The sequence below is a fragment of the Phytophthora ramorum genome (genome assembly GCF_020800215.1).
Source record: "Phytophthora ramorum isolate Pr-102 chromosome Unknown Phyram_PR-102_s0009, whole genome shotgun sequence".
In the NCBI taxonomy this organism is placed as follows: domain Eukaryota; phylum Oomycota; class Peronosporomycetes; order Peronosporales; family Peronosporaceae; genus Phytophthora; species Phytophthora ramorum.
This window is the reverse complement of record NW_027150655.1, coordinates 359,375-381,765: the sequence shown is the minus strand read 5'-3', so window position 1 is coordinate 381,765 and position 22,391 is coordinate 359,375. Positions and strand designations below refer to the sequence as shown.

Genomic DNA, 22,391 nt, shown 5'->3' with positions numbered 1-22,391 from the left:
TTGTGTCGTGGTCGCAGGTCTCAGCTTCGACAGTCTCGTGGTGACCGATCTCAGCGACTTGTCCGTGACTGCGTATCACGTGGACGAAAATGTTCCGTTCTACTTTCGCGTGTCAGCGATCAACTCCGCGGGACTGGGATCTTCGTCGCTCTCGACGCCGCAGTACGCCATCCCGACGGCTCAAATTCCGAGTGCGCCAACGAACGTGTCTCTAGCAGCGGTTGACGGCACGACCGTCGCGGTGCGACTGAGCTCCCCAGAAAACGATGGCGGGATCCCCTTGGACTCGTACCTAGTCGAGTACGGAACGAGCCCGATTGTGGACGAGGTGCAACAGGTCCGACTGGTAGTTCCTGTGACCAACGAGATTCAACTGATATCTACAACGACGACTACAGTCGGGGAGGTTCAGCTCGTCCGCTTGACGAGCACTTACTCTGGCACAGCTCAAAGCGAAGTGCAGCAGGTGAACTGCGACGCAGATAGCAGCACCGGAACGTTCACTCTCACGTTCGCAGGCGAGACTACAGCCCCCATTCGAGCAGGCGAAACTGATGTTACGAACATTAAAGCAGCTCTAGAAGAGCTGAACGCGATCACGACAGTCTCAGTGGCATTTTATGGCACCCCCACCCAGACGACAGCATGCAGTCCTTGTCCTAACGCCGGTTGCACGGCTGGATTCAAGGTGACATTCGTTGCAGTTGTTGGATATCAAGGCGATGTGCCTGCACTCGTGGCGAACACGTACGACCTGGAGGGAAATCGACGCATTGACATTACCGAGGCAGCGAAGGGGCAGGCTCCTGTTAGTGGCACGTTCAAGCTGACCTACCTACGAGGCAAAGATGCCGATACTGCAACTCTTCAGTACAATGCTGATGCTGCTTCCGTGCAAGCAGCGCTGACGGCACTAGATGCATCGGTGGGGGTACTGGTTACGGATGGCGTCTTACCAAACGCTGCAATCGGGGAGCATTTGTGGCGGGTCACCTTCCAGAACAGCGGGTATGTTCCAGCCTTATTGGTTCGACCAACAAACAACTTGCTCCAAGGTAATGGTGCTGGCATTATAGTTTACACACGAGGAGCTACACCAGACCCAGCAGTGCCGGCCTCTAAGAGTGGCAACCGAGTTTTCGGTTCCTTTCGACTGAGTCTCGGCGGCCACACGACCGATCTTATCAACCACGATGCATCCGACACGACAGTCAAGAGCAAACTCGAGGCTCTTCCGAATGTCGGCACGGTCGCTGTGAAGCGATCGGCACCTTCGTTGAAGAACGAGTACTCGTGGACCGTCACCTTCACGGCCAACCCTGGCAGCTTTCCTATCGGAGCGGGCAATATTGACACCTTGGTGGCAGACTCGACCAGACTGAGAGGAACGAACAGCCAAGCAGCTGTGTCAGTGGTTCAGCAAGGCTCTTTGCCTCTGGATGGCACGTTTAAACTAGCCTACATTCTCAGTGGAGTTACACAGACCACAGCAAATTTATCACCATACGAGACTGGGGAGGGGATACAGCAGGCGCTGCAGACAATACCCTCGATCGGCGGCGTGAGTGTCACGCGGCAAACGAACACAGACGGTTACTCTTGGCTCGTCACCTACAGTGGATGCCGATTAAACCCTGCGGTCTGCAACATCGGCAACGTGAATGAACTTACAGGACTGACCACAAATTTGATCGGTGGGCTTGCGGCTGGAGATTCTACTGTGACTGTGACTGAGGTTATTAGAGGTGTGGGCCCTGCAAACACCGTGCTCGTGACTGATCTGTCAGGAGGAGATCCGTTCGAGACGCTCATTTCGAGTCTGACGTACGGCACCAAGTACTTCACGCGGGTTTACTTTCGCAATAAGGTGAGCTTTGGCCGCCGAGCGCTTTCTAACCCAGAGTTCGTGACAACAAAAAACTTGCCACCGGGGGCTCCCTGGCCCGTGACACTCGTGTCTTCGACATCCACGTCGGTCACGGTTGCGTGGGAGGCACCAACTGAAAACGGAGGCGCGACCGTAAGCGGCTACGAGCTTTGGATCTCAGAGTGGGCGGAGTCGTCGTACCGGAAGGTGTACGACCGCCCCAATGATGCTGCCACACTGCAAACTACTTTGCAGACATATGCAGACAACGTGATCGAATCGGGGCACAAGTATCTGTTCAAGGTGCGCGCGGTGAACTTTTGCTCGTCAGAGAATACCAATGCAGCGTGCTATGGAGCCTTCAGCGAGCCTATGGAGTACTCTGTGCGCTCGCCCGTGGTCCCGGACCCTCCAGCGTCCTTGACACGGGATTCTCGCACTACAATCAACTCGAATGCAGTAAACGACGGCATTGCGTACGTTAATTGGGAGCCTCCGGGGGACAATGGCGGGTCTCCTGTAATTAACTACCAGCTTTACATGGACGACGGCACGAGTGGGTGGGTTCAACAAAGGTTGATAGGAGCGTTTCCTTATGGATATTCGCACAACGTCGTAAGTCGAGTGGAAGGCAAAGTCTACCGCTTCTACATTGTTGCGGTGAATTCCGTTGGACCATCCGGGCGCAGTCCAGTATTGGCGTTGGTACTAGCCAACGTACCTTCGGCTCCTAGTGCTCCGAGTATTACTGATGTGTCGGCGACAGCGATCAGTGTGGCGTGGCAGCCACCCTCTTCGTGCACCTCAACGCTCACAGGGTGCAATGGGTCTCCGTTGCTCGGATACAAGTTGTGGCAGTTTGCGGGTGTGACTGCAAACTACACTGCGTCTGGTTCTCCCGTGAACTTCGAGATTCAGCAGATCAAGACCACTGTAAGCCCCCCGACGCCTGCAATTCAGAGCGTCACCATTCTTGACGCGTCCGGCAGCTTCCAACTGTACGTGAACTCTCAGACGACACCGTTCCTGTCAGCGAGCGCGTCTGATCTGGAAGTGCAGACTGCTTTGGCGACCTGCGGTGTGAATCCTACCAGTGTAACCCACACATCGCCGGCTACAGGAAGGACATGGCTGATTACTTTTGCTCTGTCGGATGGCCCACTCGCTGCCATGGTGGTGGTTCCCGATCAGCTCAGGAACACCGTCCTCGCAGACGCATACACGACAACAGTGACTCGGGTTCAACCTGGCGCCAGAGCACTTGAAGGCGACTTCACAGTATCGTTCCGTGGCTTCGAAACGGGGCATCTCGCAGTGACTACGGATGCAGCGGAAATGACGCGACAATTGGAGAATCTCCCGTCTATTGGCGAAGTGCAGGTTTCAACTACTGCAGGAGCTGACAATGCTATGACTTGGGATGTGACGTTTCTAACGGAACTCGGAGACCTGCCGCTGATGAAAGTGACAAGTGGCAGACTCACTGGTGGTAACGCTAACATTAAGGTCGCTGTGACGCAGGAAGGAACACCGGGGCGAGTTGTCTACGACGGCTCAACATCGCCCGAAATCTTGTCTTTCACATCGACGAACCTGGTCCCAGATACGCTGTATGCGTTTGTTGTGGTAGCTAGCAATGCGGCGGGCGAAGGCATCGGCGGAGTATCGACCCCTGCCGTTGCTGCGTCGCCTGGAGCTTCTAGCAGCTACACAGAGGCTTATGGTGCTGCATTGCTGCAGGGAATGGCTGGTGTTGTGTACGAGGTCCAAAGCGTGAAGACGAATGGGCTCTCTAACACGTTCACTTTGAAATGGGGGACTTCTGCGCCTTCTTCTGCTATTAGCACAGCGAATACTGCAAGTGAGCTCGCAGACCTGCTGGCCACCTCTGTCCCAAGTCTAGGCGCTGTTTACGTGTCTCGAGCCGACCTCAACAATGCTGATTGTGTGTGGTATATCACCTTCACGTCGATTGTCGGCGACGTTCCTCTCTTGGTTGCCAGTGATACCCACGTCACGGTCGAGGAGTTCGTTAAGGGCGAAGCAAATGAGTTCACGATAGCACCCCGGAAAGCGTCAGGAAACGTAGTGACGTATGCAACGCTACCTGCAAACTTTCAAGGCAAGGATCGCTTCTGGACAGAGTTGTGGGCAACTCCTCCATCGGTGATCGACGGCACGCACGATTTCGTCTCTGAAGGAGGCCTTGCAGTGTACAACCCGGTAGTGTACGAGATCCAGACACTGGAGTTCAGTGGAGTAGCAGGCACATTCCGCCTGAAACTCAACACTTCCAGCTCTCGTCTTGGCGGAGTTCTTTCTACCAGCACTGCGGACGTGAGTGCTGCCACGCTATCCACTTCAAGCGATGCAAAGGCAGCAGATATCGTCAAGACCAACTTGGAGACGCTCACCAATGTTGAAAGCGTGCTGGTCTCCCGAGTAACTCACACCGGAGGCACCACCTCGTGGACGTACTCGATCACATTCGTGTCGAATTTGTGCGACTTGCCACCCCTTCAGCTTGTCGGAGATTCGGCCTTCATTGGGCCAGTGGTGATCACAGAGGTCCGAAAGGGTCTGTGTGAAGTGCAGACTGTGACAACCTCAGCTAGTGTTGAGTCCACTGCAGAGGTGCAGTCGATTTCCACGTGGCTCGACGTAACAGGGGCAACGACCGCGTTGGGTGGGTCATTCAAGCTGACGTTTGCAGGCATGGGAAACGTTAATGTCCCCTACAATACGGATGCCCCCACAATGAAATCCTTGCTTGAGGCCCTCAACGGCATCGACGATGTCACTGTGACGGTGAAGAGCGCCGACTACGCAGCTTCTGCGGCTCCGACTGTGTTTACGACAGGGCTGCAGACGTGGGTCGTGACGTTCAATGAGATCATGGGCAGCGTGCCCGACATCACCGTGGACCCAGCGACTGCTCTAACTGGAAGCTCGGCCAAAGTCATCGTCAACGAAGTGAAGCGGCTGGGTTTGTCGCTAGGAGGCACGTTTGTGTTGAATTTCATGGGAAGAACCACGCACAATTTGCCTTTTGATATCGAAGCGGCAGAGTTGAAGACAGAACTGGAAGCTGCGCTAACCAATGTGCGGGAGGTGGACGTCAAAAAGGAGGAGCGCTACAACGGCAACCGCTGGACCATCTCGTTCACCAAAACGATGGGCGATCTGCCACTGCTAGAGGCGTATCCCTTGTCGTACGAGGTTCAGAAGGTCACAACTATGGGGGGTTCTCCTACGCCGCTAGAAGGCACCTTCACTTTGTCATTTTTGAGCGAGCGTACGGCTCCGATTGCTTACGATGCCACCGATGTCGCCATGAAACTTGCGCTCCAGGCTCTACCATCGGTTGGTTTGGTTGACGTCACCCGTACAGTTCAGCTCGACCCTGGAAACCGCTTTGAATGGCGAGTTACGTTCCGCTCTCTGCTAGGCAACATCGGAAACCTCGCTGCTGACGCTACTGGGCTCACTGGTAGCTTCCCGGACGTGAGCGTGGCGGAAGTAAATGCTGGTGACCAGCAATCATTGTCTGGACAATCCCCCCAGCTTGCAGTGTTCAAGAAGCAGAGTGGATTGCCGAGTTACACGGCTCGGTACATCCCGTACGAAGCAGCAGACAGCTACTCCGTGTCGGTGCAGCAGCTGCTATCTGGCGGTCTACTCTCGCTTTACTTTGACAATTTCTGGCTGCAAGATGAGCCTGTGATCATGCGCGTGGACCCACAGCTCAATTTTGACTGGGGCCAAGGCGCAATCACCAACTACGGAAGGGACTACATCAGTATCCGGTGGTTTGGTAAACTCGCAGTCCCGACTACGGATACCTATGTGTTTTATGTGTCGTCTAGTGAAGGTGTGCGAGTCTGGTTGAACCACAAGCTACGTGTCGATACGTGGGAGGACGCCGAAGACAACGAAGGAACTCTCGAAAACTTCAATGAGCCATTAAACGCAGGAACATTTTACGATTTGCGCATCGAGTACCACGAAGCAACAGGAGCAGCTTCGTTCCGCTTGTCGTGGAGCTCTTCGTACCTCCCAATCCAAGTCATTCCCAGCAGCGCTCTGTTTCACGGTGAGCATATTGCGGGTAGTCCGTACTCCGTAGCTGTTACGCCTGGAGCTACCGATTTCCCGTACACGACAGCATTTGGTAGTGGTCTCACGTCGGCCATGGCTGGAGTGACCGCGCAGTTCACAATTCAGGCTAAAGACCAGAACGACAACAACAAAACGATTGATGGAGACGCGTTCGTCGTTGAGATCAAGGGTACGAACTCAGGCACGGCGAAGGGAGTACAGTTAGCACCATTCGACGAGCCACAGTACATCGGACAGGGACAGTATTCGGTCAGGTACTTACCCTCTGTAAGCGGAACGTACACAGTCTCGGTGCAGACAGTGAACGGCATTGACATTTATTGTGGCCTGGGCAAGCTGCACAAGTGCAGTCCGTTTGCTCTCACAGTAGTACCTGGCCCGGCAACACCCCACACCAGTCAAGCTCTTGGTCTTGCTGTAACGCGTTATGGAGTGATCGATGGCCTCGTTGAAGCCGTGGCTGGACAGGTATCAAACTTTACGATCCAAGCGCGCGACACCTACGCAAACGTTGCAGACGCCGACGACGTGTTTGAGACGAAGATGGTGCTTCAATCTGACCGCACCGTGCAGTACCGCAGCAACGTTCTCATCCCAGGGTCTTTGGGTTTGTACTCTGTGGAGTACTCGATCCCACAAGCTGGGGGGTACGATATCCAGACGTACTTGAATGGTGTACCGATTCTCATGTGTAAGGGCGGATCTACGTGCTTAACGCTGGATACTCCCGAGTTGCTGATTGTGGTGCACAGCTCCTTTCATGGGCCAAGCTGCACAGTGGATGACACTGTCACGGGCGCACTGAGTAGGGCAACGAGTGGACACGAAACCTCGTTCTTCATCTACGCCCGTGACACATTTGGCAACTTGAGGAAGGGCGACCGAACGACTAACTCGCTCACTACTGGTGACGGTCGATCCGATGCGTTCCTCGTCACGTTCACCGGCAAAGATGAAGTGTTTCGCACCTCAAGTGCAGTGCAGACGCTTACAAGCGCCGACAGAATGACTCCCGCGTATTTCAAGCTTTCGTTTGGAAAATTCAGGAAGCAGCTTTGTCCTCTGTGCGTGACTACACTGGCTGGAAGCACACTGACTTTGAATACTAATCTCGTGGGGATCCTTCTTCCAGGAACAAAGCTTGCAGTGCAGGAGTGCATTTTCACAGCGGTCACCGTGGCTGGAACGTCTCCGCCGACACAGTCAACGACAGTGACTGTGGCGCCTAATCACGGCTGTGGTGCGTTTACCGCGCAGCAGTTTGCACTCCAAGTCGCACCTACGTCCACTGCAGCCACGGAGGCCTTGACACCTTTGATCCCACAGGATATCAGTGCATCTGGGCTGCGAACGATTCTCGAGGACCTACACGCCAACGCCAAAGTGGCTGTCACACAAACGATTTCAGGAAATGGTTACCAGTGGAAGGTGACGTTCTTATCGCATTTGCTGGAGTGGAGTGAAGCTCATTTAGCTGTGGAGTATCCGAACGGCTTCTCTCCTGGTATGTACGCTAGCCCCCTTCAGGTGACATACACTGCAGGATCAGGTCTTTATCCGGTACGGTACACTCCCCACTATGCCGGTTCCTACTCGGTTGCAGTCACTACTTGGGACCGAGAAACTCACGTGAAGGGCAGCCCATTCAAGGTTGAGGTGGCAGATGATGCCACCAACGGCCCGAGCGCACAAGCAGCTACAGGCGACTGGCGAACAGAAAACTTTAGTGCTGCAGCCCAGCAAATGGTGATCAAAGCGGGACAGCCAATCTCCTTCCAAGTGCAGTTGAAAGACACTCGCCGCCTTGAAGAGCAGGCGATCCGACTGCGCGCGGTGGTCCTAGCGTCGCAGCCGGAGGTGCAAAAGGTCACTGTCCTAGACACCTCGTTCGCGTTGAGTTTCCGTGGATCTCCCTTCATCTCATTGACAACCAGTAGCACATTTGCGGATATCAAGTCAGCGCTGGAAGGTCTAGGGACAATTTCGACTAATGGTGTCATGGTGACCCCGGAGAATGCAGCGGATGCCTCTCCAACGGTGAATCACGCGTTTTTCGTCACCTTCACGAAGGAAGTAGGCAGTCTCCCTCTTCTGAGCAGCCCGAGTGCGCAATCGAAAGTTGAGCGCGTCACCAGCGGTGTCGCGTCCATCAGACAGGAGACCCAGACTTTGACGTGCACTGCAGCTGCCGCCGTTACGTCGACTATGTCTTTCTCCGTCGCGTACAATGGAGTAACACCGGCAAACCCAAATGTGGTGGCGACTGACACACTGGCAACGCTAGCGAGTACGATCTCTGCCCTTGTGGGGTCACCGGTGGTTGTGGTCGCAGAAGATGGAGTACAGACTGCAGTGTGCGCTCAAACCTCATCATCCCGATTGTTTATCACCTTTACTAAACGCCTCGGAGATGTGGCGCCGCTGACGTACTCGAAGCCTGCGGTGTCTCAACTTACGCTAGCTAGCGAGGACAGCAACGACAACTCCGTGAGTGGCATTTATCCGGCGTGGGGCTCGTTCAAACTCTCGTTACCAGGGAAAAGCGAAGCCACCGTGGCAATCCCGTTTGACGCGTCAACAACCGACGTGGAAAATGCGTTGGAAACGCTATCGCTCGTGGATCAAGTGACGGTGACTCGCGACTGGTTTGATATTACCACCGAGATGGCAGCTGCAAAGGTAGTGACGCTGGTGCAGTGGACGGTGACGTTTGTTAGCCATTCGGGGAATGTCCCGGAACTCGTACCAGATTTCTCGGGAATCTACATGCACGACGATGGCCAGCACAACCCTTTCGTGGAGACGGAAGAGCTCGTGCGAGGGTCAGTGGGCAACAATCGTTCTGTCACCACGAGTGACACCACAGTCACAATGACGACGACCTTGGAGAACCCTGGCGTTCAGGAAGTGCAGAAGCTGACCTGTCGGGGAGATAAGCCGTTCACTCTGTCGTACGGAGTACCCAGCGATGTTTTCCAACCAGATTCGTCGCTCAGCGAGCTCGAGACGAAACTCAATGGATTCTCTCCGGGAGTTCAGGTGTACGCATCCTTGGACGGTGTTCGAAGGCCTGCGGCCGAGCTCTCGACTGCATCAATGTTCATTCCTGTGTGTAGTGTTGCAAACCCGCGCGAGATTGAGATCGTGTTCAAGACGCCGATAGACGCGGCGTTTCTATTCGCCTGGAGCGCGACAACAAACGACATGTACATCACGGAGGCGGTCAAAGGCGTCGCGCCGAGTGAGACGCCAATCACGATTGCCAATAACGAGGTGCAAACCTTCCAATGTCAAGTCACGGCTGCCGCGGCAGCTACCGCTTCCTTCGACCTTGCGTTTGCTGGAGAACGGATCACGGTGGGGGCCAATACAGCGCCGAGCTCCCTCAAGACGCAGCTCAATGGGATGAAGAGCATTTCCCGCGTTGGTGGTGTGGATGTTACAACGACAGCCGTTCAAGTGTGTACAGATCCGGCGAGTTCTCTTGATATCACCTTTACAAACGTGGGTGATCAGCTCTCGCTCGTTGTATCTCAAGTGCGCGACGGCATCTTGCTCGCGGAAATGAAGGAGACCACGAAGGGTCTGAACTCGCTGGTGTACGACGGCACGCATCAAGGATTGTTCAATGTGACAGCCACACCAGTCGTTAGTGGAACGTACGCTTTGGGCGTGAAGGTTCTGAACCAGGCAGTCTTTTGTCCGCCAAGCTTCCAAGTGCAGCCATCACTTGCCAGTGGAGCAACAAGTACACACACAGCGCCAGCAGTGGTTAATCAGGGTGTCCCCGAGTGGTTTACGGTTCAGGCTATCGACAGGTTCAATAACCTCCTGGAGTCAAGCACAGAGCTGGGCACAAACGCGTTTGTAGCTCAGCTGACTGGACCTCCTGCAGACGTTTCTCCCGCTGCTCAAGTCGAAGCTTACCCGGTCACGATATCGGAGTTGCAGCCGAACACGAACGGCATTTTCTCGCTTAACTTCCTCCCGCAGCGGGCAGGGACGTACACATTATCACTTGTTCGAAGGCAGGCTGGGGGCCTTTGGGCGACGTACTTTGCTACTGCCGACTTTGCAGACAGCTACTTGAGTCGTCAAGATGCCATCGTGTCGTTCCAATGGGGAGAGAGTTCGCCACTAGGTGACCCGTTTCCGAACAAGAACTACTCGATCCGCTGGAAGGGCGAGCTACAAGCTGCTGTCTCTGGTGAACACGTTTTCACGCTACGTGCAGATAACGCTGTACTGCTCGTTGTGGATGGGAAAGTTCTCTTGAATTTGTTTGCGATTCCTGCCGTGTCTTCTACCACCAGCATGTTTGAATCGCTTCCGATCGAGCTGGAGGAAGGTAAATTCTACGAGGTGGCCATCAGCTACCGCACGAAGGACGCGCAGTCGTTCGTGAAACTCGAATGGGGCTGCAGTTCGGCAGGCTTGGCACGCACTGCTGTGCCTACGGAGTTGCTGTTCACGTCTACAGCCCTGGTGAACACACCGTTCACGATTCGGTCGTACCCCGGAGTGATCAACTCGACTCAAGTGAGAAACTCGTTCGATGGTTTCATGACAACAAGCGTAAGTGACAATCCTATCGTAGTGAAGGCGCTGGATCCGATGACTTTCGTACTTGAATCGCACGATACCTTCGGCAATCGTCGCTTTCAAAGCGGACATGACACCTTTGAGGTGTCGATGGTCGGCGTTGACGGCTGGGCGAAAGGCGTCGCCCCTGGGTCTGCTGCTCAACTGGACCCGACGTACATTTGCAAGGCGTGTGCCGTTAGCTTTGTTGGAAGTACACGCACGCTGACGTTGAATGCCGACGTCGCGAGTCAACTGGAAGTTGGAGTGCGTTTCCGAGCCATTAGTGTCAATAGCGGGACTTGGGCACACCGTCGAGATTGCTTCTTCGTCACAGAAAGCGTGACTGGGCCTTACGACGCGGTAGCTGCCTCCGTTGCGCTTATTGTCGTTGCAGCGAACGGCTGCGAGGATTTTACTGCATCGCAGTTTGACATATCGACCATAGCTCCAACGGATTGGAACTACCTTGGCACTTGCGCTGTTGTGCAAGGCTCGACTTCTCTCGGTTCTTGCAGTAGGAATTTCGCGTTGAGCCGTGGTGATCAGGTCACGGTTGGGAGGGAAACTAACCGTGTCCATTACACTGCTGGCGTGCTTAGTGCGGTGAGTATCCCACTGCAGGAACCTTATCGAGGAGCATCAAACGATTTCGTTCCTGTGTTCAAAGCTGGAGACACGACTGGGCGTCAAACGGTTGCGATGGTGCCGTACGTGAAAGGACTTTACAGGTTGAGCGTGCGATTGCCGTCGGTTCATGCTGTCCACGCAGTCATTACCCAGGCCGATTCGGATCTAGGTGGTACATTTTACCTGTCGGTGGCAGGAAAGACAACAACCCCAATACCGATGAACGCTCTAGACACTGACGTCAAAACAGCGCTGGTTGGTCTCTCGACCGTCGGAGTAGGAAATGTGGCCACCTCTCGTTCGTGCACGGACGTAGCAGGCAAAAAAGGCTGTCGGTGGCTGGTGACTTTCAGGCACTTGACTGAAGCTGTAGCTTTGAGTTTGACAGCCACGTTCGACGGGGCTTTGACCGGGAACAACGCCCAGGTCATTGTTCGAACGCTGACACGACCACGCGCGGCTCAGATGATCAATGGGTTCCCAAAGAACGTGCGTGTAAACCCTGGCTCCATGAATCCGAGCGTGAGCACCGCGTACGGACCTGGATTGTACGCTTCGACGTCTGGAATTCTGGCCTCGTTCTTCGTCCAAATGAAAGACACCCACGGCAACAACCAGGAGAGTGACAGCGATGCATTGCAGGTCCGAATCTTCCCAGCGGGGACGTCGTACTTGTCTTCGCAAGTCGCGAAAGTGGCGAGCGTCGTGTACGTCTCCGAAGGACTGTACAACGTTTCGTACACGCCAGTGCTGTCTGGCCGCCACACCGTCGTGGTGACTGCACAAACGGCACCGGAGGTCCACAAAGTGTCATCGACATTCGCAATGCCAGGAACGAGTCGTGGTGGCACCTTTGCCTTACGTCTATTTGGTCAAACGACAGCCCCATTGGTGTTTGAAGCCAACGCGACGGATGTGCAGCGGGCGCTACTAAGCCTACCAGTCTTTGCAGGTACTCAAAATGCTACCCACGCGCAGACAACCTCGATTAGTGTGACGAGAAAGATCAACAACCAGAACGGCTTCGACTACATGATCACGTACACTCGGCTTCCTCCAGAATTGGAGCTGGGTCTCGTCCAGATCGTGAATAATCTCTACAGCGGCGACGGTGGCGGTGGCGCGACTCTGGCAGCTACTTTGGACACTCTGCAGGCTCGTGAGCATGTGAAAACTTCGGCAACCCAAGGTGAGCCCATCGTCAACGAGCAGCAAGTCGTGAGTTTGTCGTCAACTGCACAGCTGACAGGCGGCAGCTTCCAGCTACAGTTTGGCTCGCACACGACAGACCTCATCGCGTACAACGCTCCAGCTGCGACGCTCGAGAATTTGCTGAACCAGTTGCCATCGATAGGAAAGAACGGCGTGAGTGTGAGTTTGAAGACCAGTAGCACAACACTTCGCGAGTGGGCTGTCACGTTCATGGGGGCGACTCTGGGCACGCCTCAGACTGCGTACTGGAATTCTGCGCTATACACACCAAACCGATTAGTGCGTAACTCCGCTCTCGTCGGAGATGTCCCGGTACTGAGGCCGTCGTTGACGAATACTCTAGTTGCCGGTGCTACCCCTGATGGCGGAGTTGTTATCGTCTCGGTGAATGGTGTGAGCCCATTTACAACGACAGTTGCTCATGGCGCGCTTGTTCCAGCTCAGTGCACTGCGGTGGATGGCAGTACCCCATTCAAGCCGGGGTCGATCAACGCTGAAGGCCAAGCTGGTCTCCACTCCGGAACGTTTCACTCGCGATCAAGCTTTATCATCGAGGCGAGAGATATCAACGGGAATCTGCTCGATGGCACCGGAGGAGGCTGTACCGGCGCCCCGTTTCAGGAAATTCAAATTGTTGAGACGTTCAGCTCAGCTGGGCCAGGCAGTAAACTAACTGGAACCTTCGCGCTGGTGCTGAATGGACAGAAGACTGCAGCTTTGCCGGCAAACGCTGGTGTTCAAGAGGTCGAAGCTGCGCTGGAAGCTCTTGCAGCTCTCAGTGGATTCATCACGGTGGACACGCCTGACGTTCAGACGGAAGTGACAAATAGTTCAGTCATTGCGACCAAGACGTCAAATGTCCTAACGACGGCGGTCAGCTTCTTGACAGTTCCAGGTTTTATCGCGGGCGACTGGATTCGAGTTGGTTCTGTTAGTGGTCCTGTCTTTTCGATCACTGCGATCACTGCTACGACCATTACATTGTCGGGTATTTACCAGGGCGTTTCGAGCAATGCAGCGAAAGTCTACAAACAACGTGATCCAGGAGCGGGGTACACGTACCGAGTGCAATTTGCTGCTGAGCTCGGAGATGTACCGGCACTTGTTGTTGACACTTCCAAGCTGGGCAGCAGTTCGGGAACAGGGCAAGCGAAAGTCACCGCGTGCGATTATCTGCGCACTCAGCAGCTTCAGTCGTCTGCAGCATCGCAGATGAGCGGCACGTTCTCGCTGTCGTATCGCGATAGTATGACGCCCATGCTTGACTGGGACGTGAATGCTACAGAGCTGAGCACTGCACTCGAGGCTTTGGATGGAATTCACTCGGCGAGCGTAAGCGGCCCGACAGGATCAAATGGAGGATTCACATGGCAAATCACTCTTGTATCTACAGAGAAGCACGACGACGAGGACTTGGAGCTGCTTTACGCTGAAGGCTACTTGCTACGTGGACAACAAGCTCGTATCGAGGTCAAGCCCATGTGTCCGACAACGAAAACGAGAGAGGATGTTCCCGTTCAGTCGGTTAGTGGGCGCGAAGGGCACGCGTTCGTTCCAGTGCTGCGTGGTGCCTCAACGGTAGTGGCAGACGTCAGTTATCTGGGTGGAGCCACGTACAAGGCCATTTACGATACCCCTCGTGAGGCCACTTACTCGCTAGATGTTCGCTACGTTGCACCTCGAGGTTTGCTAGGCAGCTACTTTGACAACCGCTGGTTGTACGGCACGCCGGCGCTCGAACGAGTGGATCCCCAGATCGACTTCGCGTGGAAAGAAGACCAGATCATACCGACAAGTCGAGAGCACGTGAGCGTTCGATGGCAAGGGTACATCAAACCATCGTTCAGTGAAGACTACGACTTCTTTGTGCAGGTAAATGACGGCGCTCGACTCTGGATCGAGAACCAACTGATGATCGACCAGTACGACTACGACGTCGAGACCTCTGCAGCGGAGGAATTTCAAGCCAATACGTCCGTAACTTTGACGAAGGACCGATTGACGGAGATCACGCTCGAGTATCGAGAGAATTCTGGTGTGGCCTCCGTCTCGCTGCTCTGGAAGTCTCCTACACAGCCGAAGAGCGTGGTTCCTAGTGCTCGATTGTTCCATCGCTCCGATGCGATTATGCTGAGCCCATTCACTGTGACGACGCAGGGTTCTAAACCATCTCCTCCTACGAACCCCAGCTTGACCATCAGTGCTGCTGACGCACTCACGGTTCACTTTAACGCCCCAGACGACGACGGCGGCGCGCCAGTTACCAGTTATCTAGTCGAGTGGTGGACGTACGCGGCGTATGGTACACCCGAGGTGCAGGTCGTGAAGATCGCAACCTCCAACACGGGCGGCACTTTCACGCTGACGCTCGACAATGGCCAAGTCACGGGACCTTTATCCGTGACAGCACTTTATTCCGAGGTGGAAGCTGCACTTGAAGCGCTGGATGGCGCAGGAGACGTGACTGTGACGTCGGCAAAATCTGCCAACTCGCTAGACTTCACGATCAAGTTCAATTCTCGCGTCTCGACGGTCCCTACAATCGACGTGGGCGTTTCCCAGCTCGCTGGCACAAAAGCTACTCTTGTCTGCTCTAAAGGTGCAGCTCCACCGCCGGCAAACGGGATGCAGTGCGCCGCATCGGAAAGCACTGCAAGTTCTGTGCACTTGCTAGGCCATTTCGACTTTCCGACACCAGACGTGGAAAAGCGCGGGGATCCGTACGCGTTCCTCATTTCGGGCCTCGTCCAGGGAGCAGCTAGCGTCGCGCCTAGCTCGCCCGGAGAGGTTGCAGGCGCGAATGGCCCCGGGTTCTCTGTCCGAGTCTTTGCCAAGAACTCTGCCGGCTACGGTCTACCAAGTGCTACGGTTAGCTTGAAGCCGATGGCCGTGCCTGCTGCCCCCGAAAACGTTGAGCTACGGCTCGTGGCCGGATCGTCGTCCAGTCTTCGGCTTTGGTGGGACATACCGAAAACGTCCAACGCAGCTCTTATCGCTTACTACGTAGTCGAGTGGGGACGTCTCGATGATCCAGCCACCGGTTCCAGCTCCAGCAAATTGTCCAGCTTTCGTGAAACTTCGGGGTCCTTCTTAACGGCACACCCTTCGTCGTCGCGGTACAAATACACAGTGGAGAACCTTGTCTCTGGTGCAGCGTATGTCGTCCAAGTTCGTGCTGAGAATGTAATGGGCATTGGGCCGATAGGACAACCAGTGCCGTCTTTCGAGGTGCCTCGAAGTAAAGCAGCACGACTTCCTGAAGGAACAGGCGGAGGCGTGGCTTTAAGTGTGAGGCCTGCATCTTCAGCGCTGCCCACGTCCGCATCGTGTACATCGCTGTTGCTTTCGTGGCTTCCTATCGGTGCTGCAGATACCAATGGTTCTGCAGTCACGAGCTACGTAGTGGACTGGTTCCAGCCGCAAAGTGCCGACACCTCTCCATTCGAAGTGCAGATACTACAAATCGTTGGTCAAACTGCTAGTGACACGGTGACTGGCACCTTCCGCGTCGACTACGGCGGCTCCACCACCGAACCTCTTCCCGTAAACGCGGGCGAGGCGGAGTTGGAAGACAGTCTGATGTCTCTACCCAATTTGCGCGAGGTGGAGGTGGAGCGCACGTCTGTTGCAAGCAAGTGGGGCTACCAGTGGGCGGTGACTTTCTTGTCGGAGGCTCCAGCCGTGTCGGGCAGGAAACTTACCATTGTTGACACAACAAAACTAGTAGGTACAGTGTCGGCAACGTCATGGACTGCTACGTCTGGAGCCTGGCTTGATTCAACGCACCTCGGCAGCGACCAAATTACTGTCGATGCAAAGCTGGGCTTGGCAACAATAGACAGCACTGACGCAGTCGCTTTGAATGCACAAGCCGACATGTACGTCTCGATTGCTCAAGCCGGTGTGGTGTCTGGCATGTGGCGAGTCGTGAGTGTGTCTGTCGTAAACGCCAAAGCAACGTTAACGCTGTCAGGGAGCTTTCCAGGACCGGACAATAGCTACACCGCCTATCTCGGATGGACGGTGCCGGGTGTGCTGCCAACGGACTACCACTCGAAGGTCATTCCAGCCACAAAAGATGTGACTGGCGACGCTCAGTCATATTCGTTTGTGCTTGATGCTTTACCACCCGGAACGGCATATTCAGCGCGTGTTAGTGCCTGCAACTCGCTCGGGTGCAATGCCCCGACGTCGGCCACCCCGCTTACCTTGGCAGCGCCGAAGCAGAAGCCGGCGACACCTCTAGATGTCGCGCTCTTTTCAGACAGTGCATCGACGCTACGAGCTCGATGGCGACACCCGCCAAGTGATGGCGGGGATAGTATCACACACTATCGCATCGAATGGGACCCCAAGCCTACGTTTGACTCTGGCGATAGTGCACTTGGAGAAACTTCTCGAGGCAGCTCGCTTGGTTACGAGCGCAAGGCTGTGGTGAACCCTGGCGTCGACTGTCTGCTGACTCCGTGCGAGGCTGTTATCGGGTCTCTTGTGGTTGGCACCCCGTACTACGTTCGTATCTACGCGTACAACTCGTTCGGATACTCGGGCGAGGCTGGTTATCCAGTGGTGCCAGGGTTTGGCGTGCCCAGGACGATGCCGGAGCCTCCTGCCAATGTACTCCTCAAATCGTTGAGATCCTCGACCGATCGAGGTCTTGCAGTAGCGTTTAACACCTCAGATGGTAGCTTCGATGACGGTGGCGCCGATGTGACGGAGTACCAGATCGAGTGGGATGCCATGGATCTCGCTGCTGTGATTCCGACCGTTGTGGCTGAAGTGGTGGCCGGCAAGACAGCTGCAACCATTTCGACGGAGGTTATCGACGACGTGCTCTTCGCGAAGTATACGACGCAGCTACTTCTGCTCGCTGCAACTGCCTACGACGTGCGCGGGTCATTCCGCTTGGCTTTCTTGGATTCCGTGACGCCTAGCTTGCCTTGGGATATATCGTCGGACGCGCTTACTGACGCACTGGAGGCGCTTCCGACGGTGGGCCAAGTTAGCATTCGTCGTGTAGCTGCAGGCTACGGTTTCGCGTGGTTTATCACCTTTTTGACAGCTCCGTTCCGGGCAGACACGACGATTGGCAGCGGTGTCTATGGGGACGTACCTCTATTGAAAGTCTCAGTGGATAGCGCGCAGCTCCTTGCACAGTTCAGCTACTCGCAGGTAACTACACCAGCAACACCGACGACGTCCTTGAGCGGTACAGGGGCCAACCTCACAACTGCGACGGTCATTCGCGCGTTCAATGGCTTTGAGCAGCAAACTGTGAAGGTTACGACCAGCGCGGGAATTCTAGGTGGCCACTTTCGACTGAGCTACAACCAGCAACAAACAGCATCTATCCTGGCGGGTGCGAGTGCAACAGCAGTGAGGCAGGCGCTGGAGGAGATCAAAGACACCGAGTCGCTGGTCGGCGACATTGACGTGTACAAGCGTGCAAGCGCTACCCCGACTGGGTTTGTCTATACGATCGTGTATATGTCTCGACTCGGGCCGAACCAACCACTTGTGACTTGCATTGGCACGGAACTTACCAAATCGGTCACCACTGCAACGACTTCGTGTGATACTGCGCGGGCACATGGAGGTGGCCTCCCAGCGATGAACAGCGATCTTTATGGCGTTGCAGTTGTGAGCAAGGCAGACTTGGACATCGATAGCACTGGTGTGGCTCGCTACGAAGTTCTTGGTCTGCGACCTGGTGTGGGATACCACGTTCGAGTTTCGGCGTGGAATGGCGTTGGCAACATTTTCGGAGAGACTCAGGCGTCGACGCCTGCTCGTTTTGAGATGCAATTACAGCCGGACTCTCCTCTAGATGCGAACGTGGAGCCTAGGTCGCCTACAGAGCTGCTGGTATCGTGGACACAACCACTTAGCACGGGGGGAGCCCCCATCATGAATTACACGGTCCAGTTCGCTGCGCGTCGAGGCATCGCTGAGCAACAGTTGATTAAAGCAGATAGTTCTCTCGGTGATTTACCGCAGCGTCGACTAGTGCTAAAGATTCGCCTTGGTGACCAGATTGCATCGACGACTGTGCAGGGCAATTGCTCGAGTGATGAACTCCGCACAGCACTGGGGAACGCTATGAAGATCCCGGGAGTAATTGCAAGTGTTAGTCGTAATAGTGTCGGCATTTTCACAGGCTACGGCTACGAGTGGGTTGTGACTTTCAGCGACTCACTCGGAGACGTCCCAGCCGTTGAGATCTCAGAGCAAAGTTACGACGGTTCCTACAGCTCGCCAGACTTTGCATCAGCATTGGCGCTTAGTGTGACGGAACTGGTGAAAGGAAGCGTGGACGGCAGCAGCCTGACCTCGTCTGCGGTCACTACCGTCGTTGTTACCCCGCAACACGAAGTTCAGCGCGTTTTCATCTACAGTGGATCGCCTGTGGACTTAGGAGGGACTGTCATGTTGAGCGTTGGTGGAGAATCTACACCAGCAATTGCAGTTGATGCTACTGCAGACGATATTCGCGTTGCACTTGAGGGATTGTCGACCGTCGGCGAAGTTCTTGTGACTGTAACAGGAGAAATCATCGAGCGGTCAACGTTCCCTGCAATGCGGTACGGAGTGTACTGGGATGTGACCTTCGTGACGTCTGGAGATGATCTCCCGCTGCTGGGCGTGAGAACCGACTCAACTCTGACGTTTACTCCGAGTGCCTGTGGCGGTACTTTGTCTGGTATCACGCCGTGTGTAGAGGCGGCGGAGATCGTCCAAGGCGGGTTACCTACTCAAGCCACGCTGGGAAAGCTGAACAATGCTACCAACTATGTCGTACGCGTCGCAGCGTCCAATGCAGAGTTCACGAGCAAGTTTGTGACCGTTCCTGGGGCTTTCAAGCCGTCTGCGAGACCGCCGCTAGAAGTCCAAAACCCGCAAGTGGCTCCTCTAGCGGCAGTCAGTCTTGGTGTGTCGTGGCAAGCGCCACTTTATGATGGAGGAGCTCGTGTCGTGCACTACAAAGTTCAATGGGATGTCAGCGCGAGCTTCGACCTGCAAAGTATATTCAGTGGCTCGGATATCGTCCTTGTCGGGGACGATGAGGACGCCTTCGACTACACTATCACGGGTCTCAGCTCGAGCAACGACTACTTCGTAGCGGTTGTAGCGTACAATGCACGAGGCTACGGAGCTCCGATGATGGCGCAGCCTGTGGATGCACACGAACGAGTAACGCATATTACCGCCCAGAACGCGCTGCTTGATGAGGTGGTGCTTGGCACAGAGTCGTTTACGCTGAAGTTTACAAACTATCCTACGAAGGTGACGACGTCCATTGGCGTCACTGCAAGCGCTCTGGAGCTGCAAAGTGCGCTCCAGCGGCTTTCGGTTGTGGGGATTCTATCTGTCAAACGTTCGGATTACTCAAAAGGGCCGACTGCCACGCCGTACGATCCAAGTGGCCCAAGCGACTTCTTGCTGGTCTGGAGCATTACGTTCCGCACGGGGTCCCCGAGTGGTGTCAAGGCCAGTTCTCTCGGGGCGCTGATTGTGACTCCAACTGGAGCGACGACACTGACACCAACGGAAGTGGTGTCTCCGATTGAAGACGGCTCGCTGACAATTCGCCCCAGAGCTGTGTCAGCCACAGCACCTCGAGACTTGCGAGTCTCGATTGTCGACTCGGCGTCTCTCGGCGTGAGTTGGCTGCCCTCGTTGTCGCCATCGACTTTCAAGTATCTCGTGGAGTGGAGCCCGACACCTGACTTTGCTGGATGCCGGGCAGGTTCTGTAAGTAGCACTGGCACAAAAACTGCCTACGCGACTGCTGCAGCTCAGTCACAGGTTGTAGCCTCAAGCATTGGAAGTGACGGTCGAGTGGCGTTCCCGATTGGCAGCTTACCTGCCAACACCATGCAGTACGTTCGTGTATCGACTTACAACGGCAACTACGGCTCCCCCGTACTCGCGCAGGTTCTGACAGTTAGCACGCCCAGCACGCCTGAAGGAGTTGCTACCGTTACTGTCGTAGCAGGTGCAAAGAGCGTGATCCCGCGAGCGGTGACCCCCTTCCGACCATCTTTTGTGACGATGCAAGTGAGTTCTGACAATCAACCGACGCAACTCGAAGTACGCTTTCACCAGCCAACGAATGACGCTCTTGAGTTCACTGCTGGAAACGGCGGGGCTACAATCACACACTACCGGTTGAGTTGGTGGGAGGCTTCAAATGCACAAGCCGTGGCGTCCTATGATGTGCGCATGGTGGGTCCGACAGGAAATCCGTTGCCGTGTTCACCGACTTCTTGCATGTTCCGCCTGGGTGCGGAGGTGCAGTCGTTATCAGTCAAGACTGGAGGAACTGGTTCATTCCGACTTCGACTCGCCACTTCCACGTACTCGCAGGTCTTGTGTGCTGCAAGTGCGCCCTGTTCCTTGTCATTTGATGTCACGAACGGCAAGATCATCGCCGTGAACTATGCCGTCTCCGGTCTCGATCTCCAAACGAAACTTGGGACTAGCGCGCGCTTCATGGTCGACGCCGCCAGAGCCGCATGCGTCTTCGAAGTGGCGGCAGTGGTTAGTCTCTCTTCTAACAAGCTTCCTGTGCGATTCGTTTCTGCTGCAGGAGGCTCGACAACATGTTCATTACCACAAGCCGCCGCCTCGTACACCATCCACGTCGAGCCCACTTCGTTGAACTGTGTTCCAGTCTCGACGAACGCAGCGAATTTGGCAGCCGAAGTTTCGACCTTAGTTGGCGGTGATGGCGTCCAAGTCTCACTTGACGCAGAAAGCAGTGGGGTGACCCGCTTTCGGATTACATTTACAGGGTCGAGTGCTTCTGGCGCGTCGGGGAATTTGGCAGCTCATACTGCGAACGTCGCGCAGCTGGAAGCGGTGGGAAGTGATGGCACAGGAGGGTGCGTTGATGTTGCAGGGAACGTCTGGACCAGTACCGAGTTGGACGGTGGCAACGTGAAAACTGGCGTTACCTACGCTGTGCAAGTCGCGGCGATCAACTCGGTCGGCCTCGGAGCGCCGTTGCGGGCGACGGCTCTGTGTCATGATGTACCGTGCGCTGCTGGTGACGCTGTGCTAGCTCCAGCGGCTCCACCTTTGGCACCTGTTGCTGTCACGGTTGCAAGTAATCGCGCGGACCACACCGCATTAAACGTTGTTTGGAAAACGCCGCCGTCGACTAACGGTGCGCCTGTGACGCAATATCTCGTTGAGTACTCGACCGCAGCGTTTGCTGCACAGCCACCTCTGTGTACCGGATGTGTAGTGGCTCTGACTGCTGGAACTGCTCTGTTGGCGGCGACACTGACGCTTAGTGCAAATGTGTTGACGAGTGGCCAGCTAGTGGTGCTTAGCAGCACGTCCCCGACGTGCATCCTTACTGTGAGTAAGGATGCAGCAACGTACGTTAACACGGTGAGTGGCCAGTCGGTGTATAACTTGGAGGGACAGCACGGCTGCGACGCCTTCAGTGCTCAGGCCGGCAATCTGAATGCGCTCTATGACTCTGCAACCGACAACTCCGTCGTCGTCTTGCCCAATGCGGTGAAACCCGATGCCCAACTGGAGTCTACGACAATCAGGGCGTTGACCCCAATCAGCAAGTACACAGTTCGCGTACGGGCTCAGAACCGCGAAGGCTACGGAGCGGCTCAGGTTGCGACATTCGTTTGCGAATCTGGCATTGAGTCTTGCGCCGCAACTGGAACCTTGGCCATCACGCGACAGCTACCGGCAGCACCCACACTCATCGTACCTTCTCGATTGCTGGGCGCAGGTGGGGTAGGGGCGACTTTGGGGTTCACGAAAGACACGCTGGCGATTGCGTTTAGTGACCCAAATACCTTGTCGGGACTTGAGGTTGTGGACTCGTTCCGTGTCGAATGGGACGGGACTGCGGATTTCTTGTCTTCAAACAAGAAGACGGCGATCGTGACGCCTTCGGCCAGCACGCCATCGCTCTGGTTGGTTCGCCGCCTTTGCCCGAGCTGTATCTCCG

General features: G+C 55.3%; 1 protein-coding gene across 1 annotated transcript in view; it reads left to right on the top strand.

Moving 5' to 3' along the window:
- Positions 1-22,391, top strand: part of KRP23_9842 (Anti-sigma-I factor RsgI3) — a gene marked incomplete at both ends in the record, with an annotated part of 31,841 nt that overhangs the window by 2,440 nt on the left and 7,010 nt on the right. The window contains 2 exons of the mRNA XM_067895448.1: positions 18-7,490; positions 7,590-22,356. Of these exons, the coding sequence (XP_067741664.1) occupies positions 18-7,490; positions 7,590-22,356 (22,240 nt within the window). The remainder of the gene's footprint in view (positions 1-17; positions 7,491-7,589; positions 22,357-22,391) is intronic.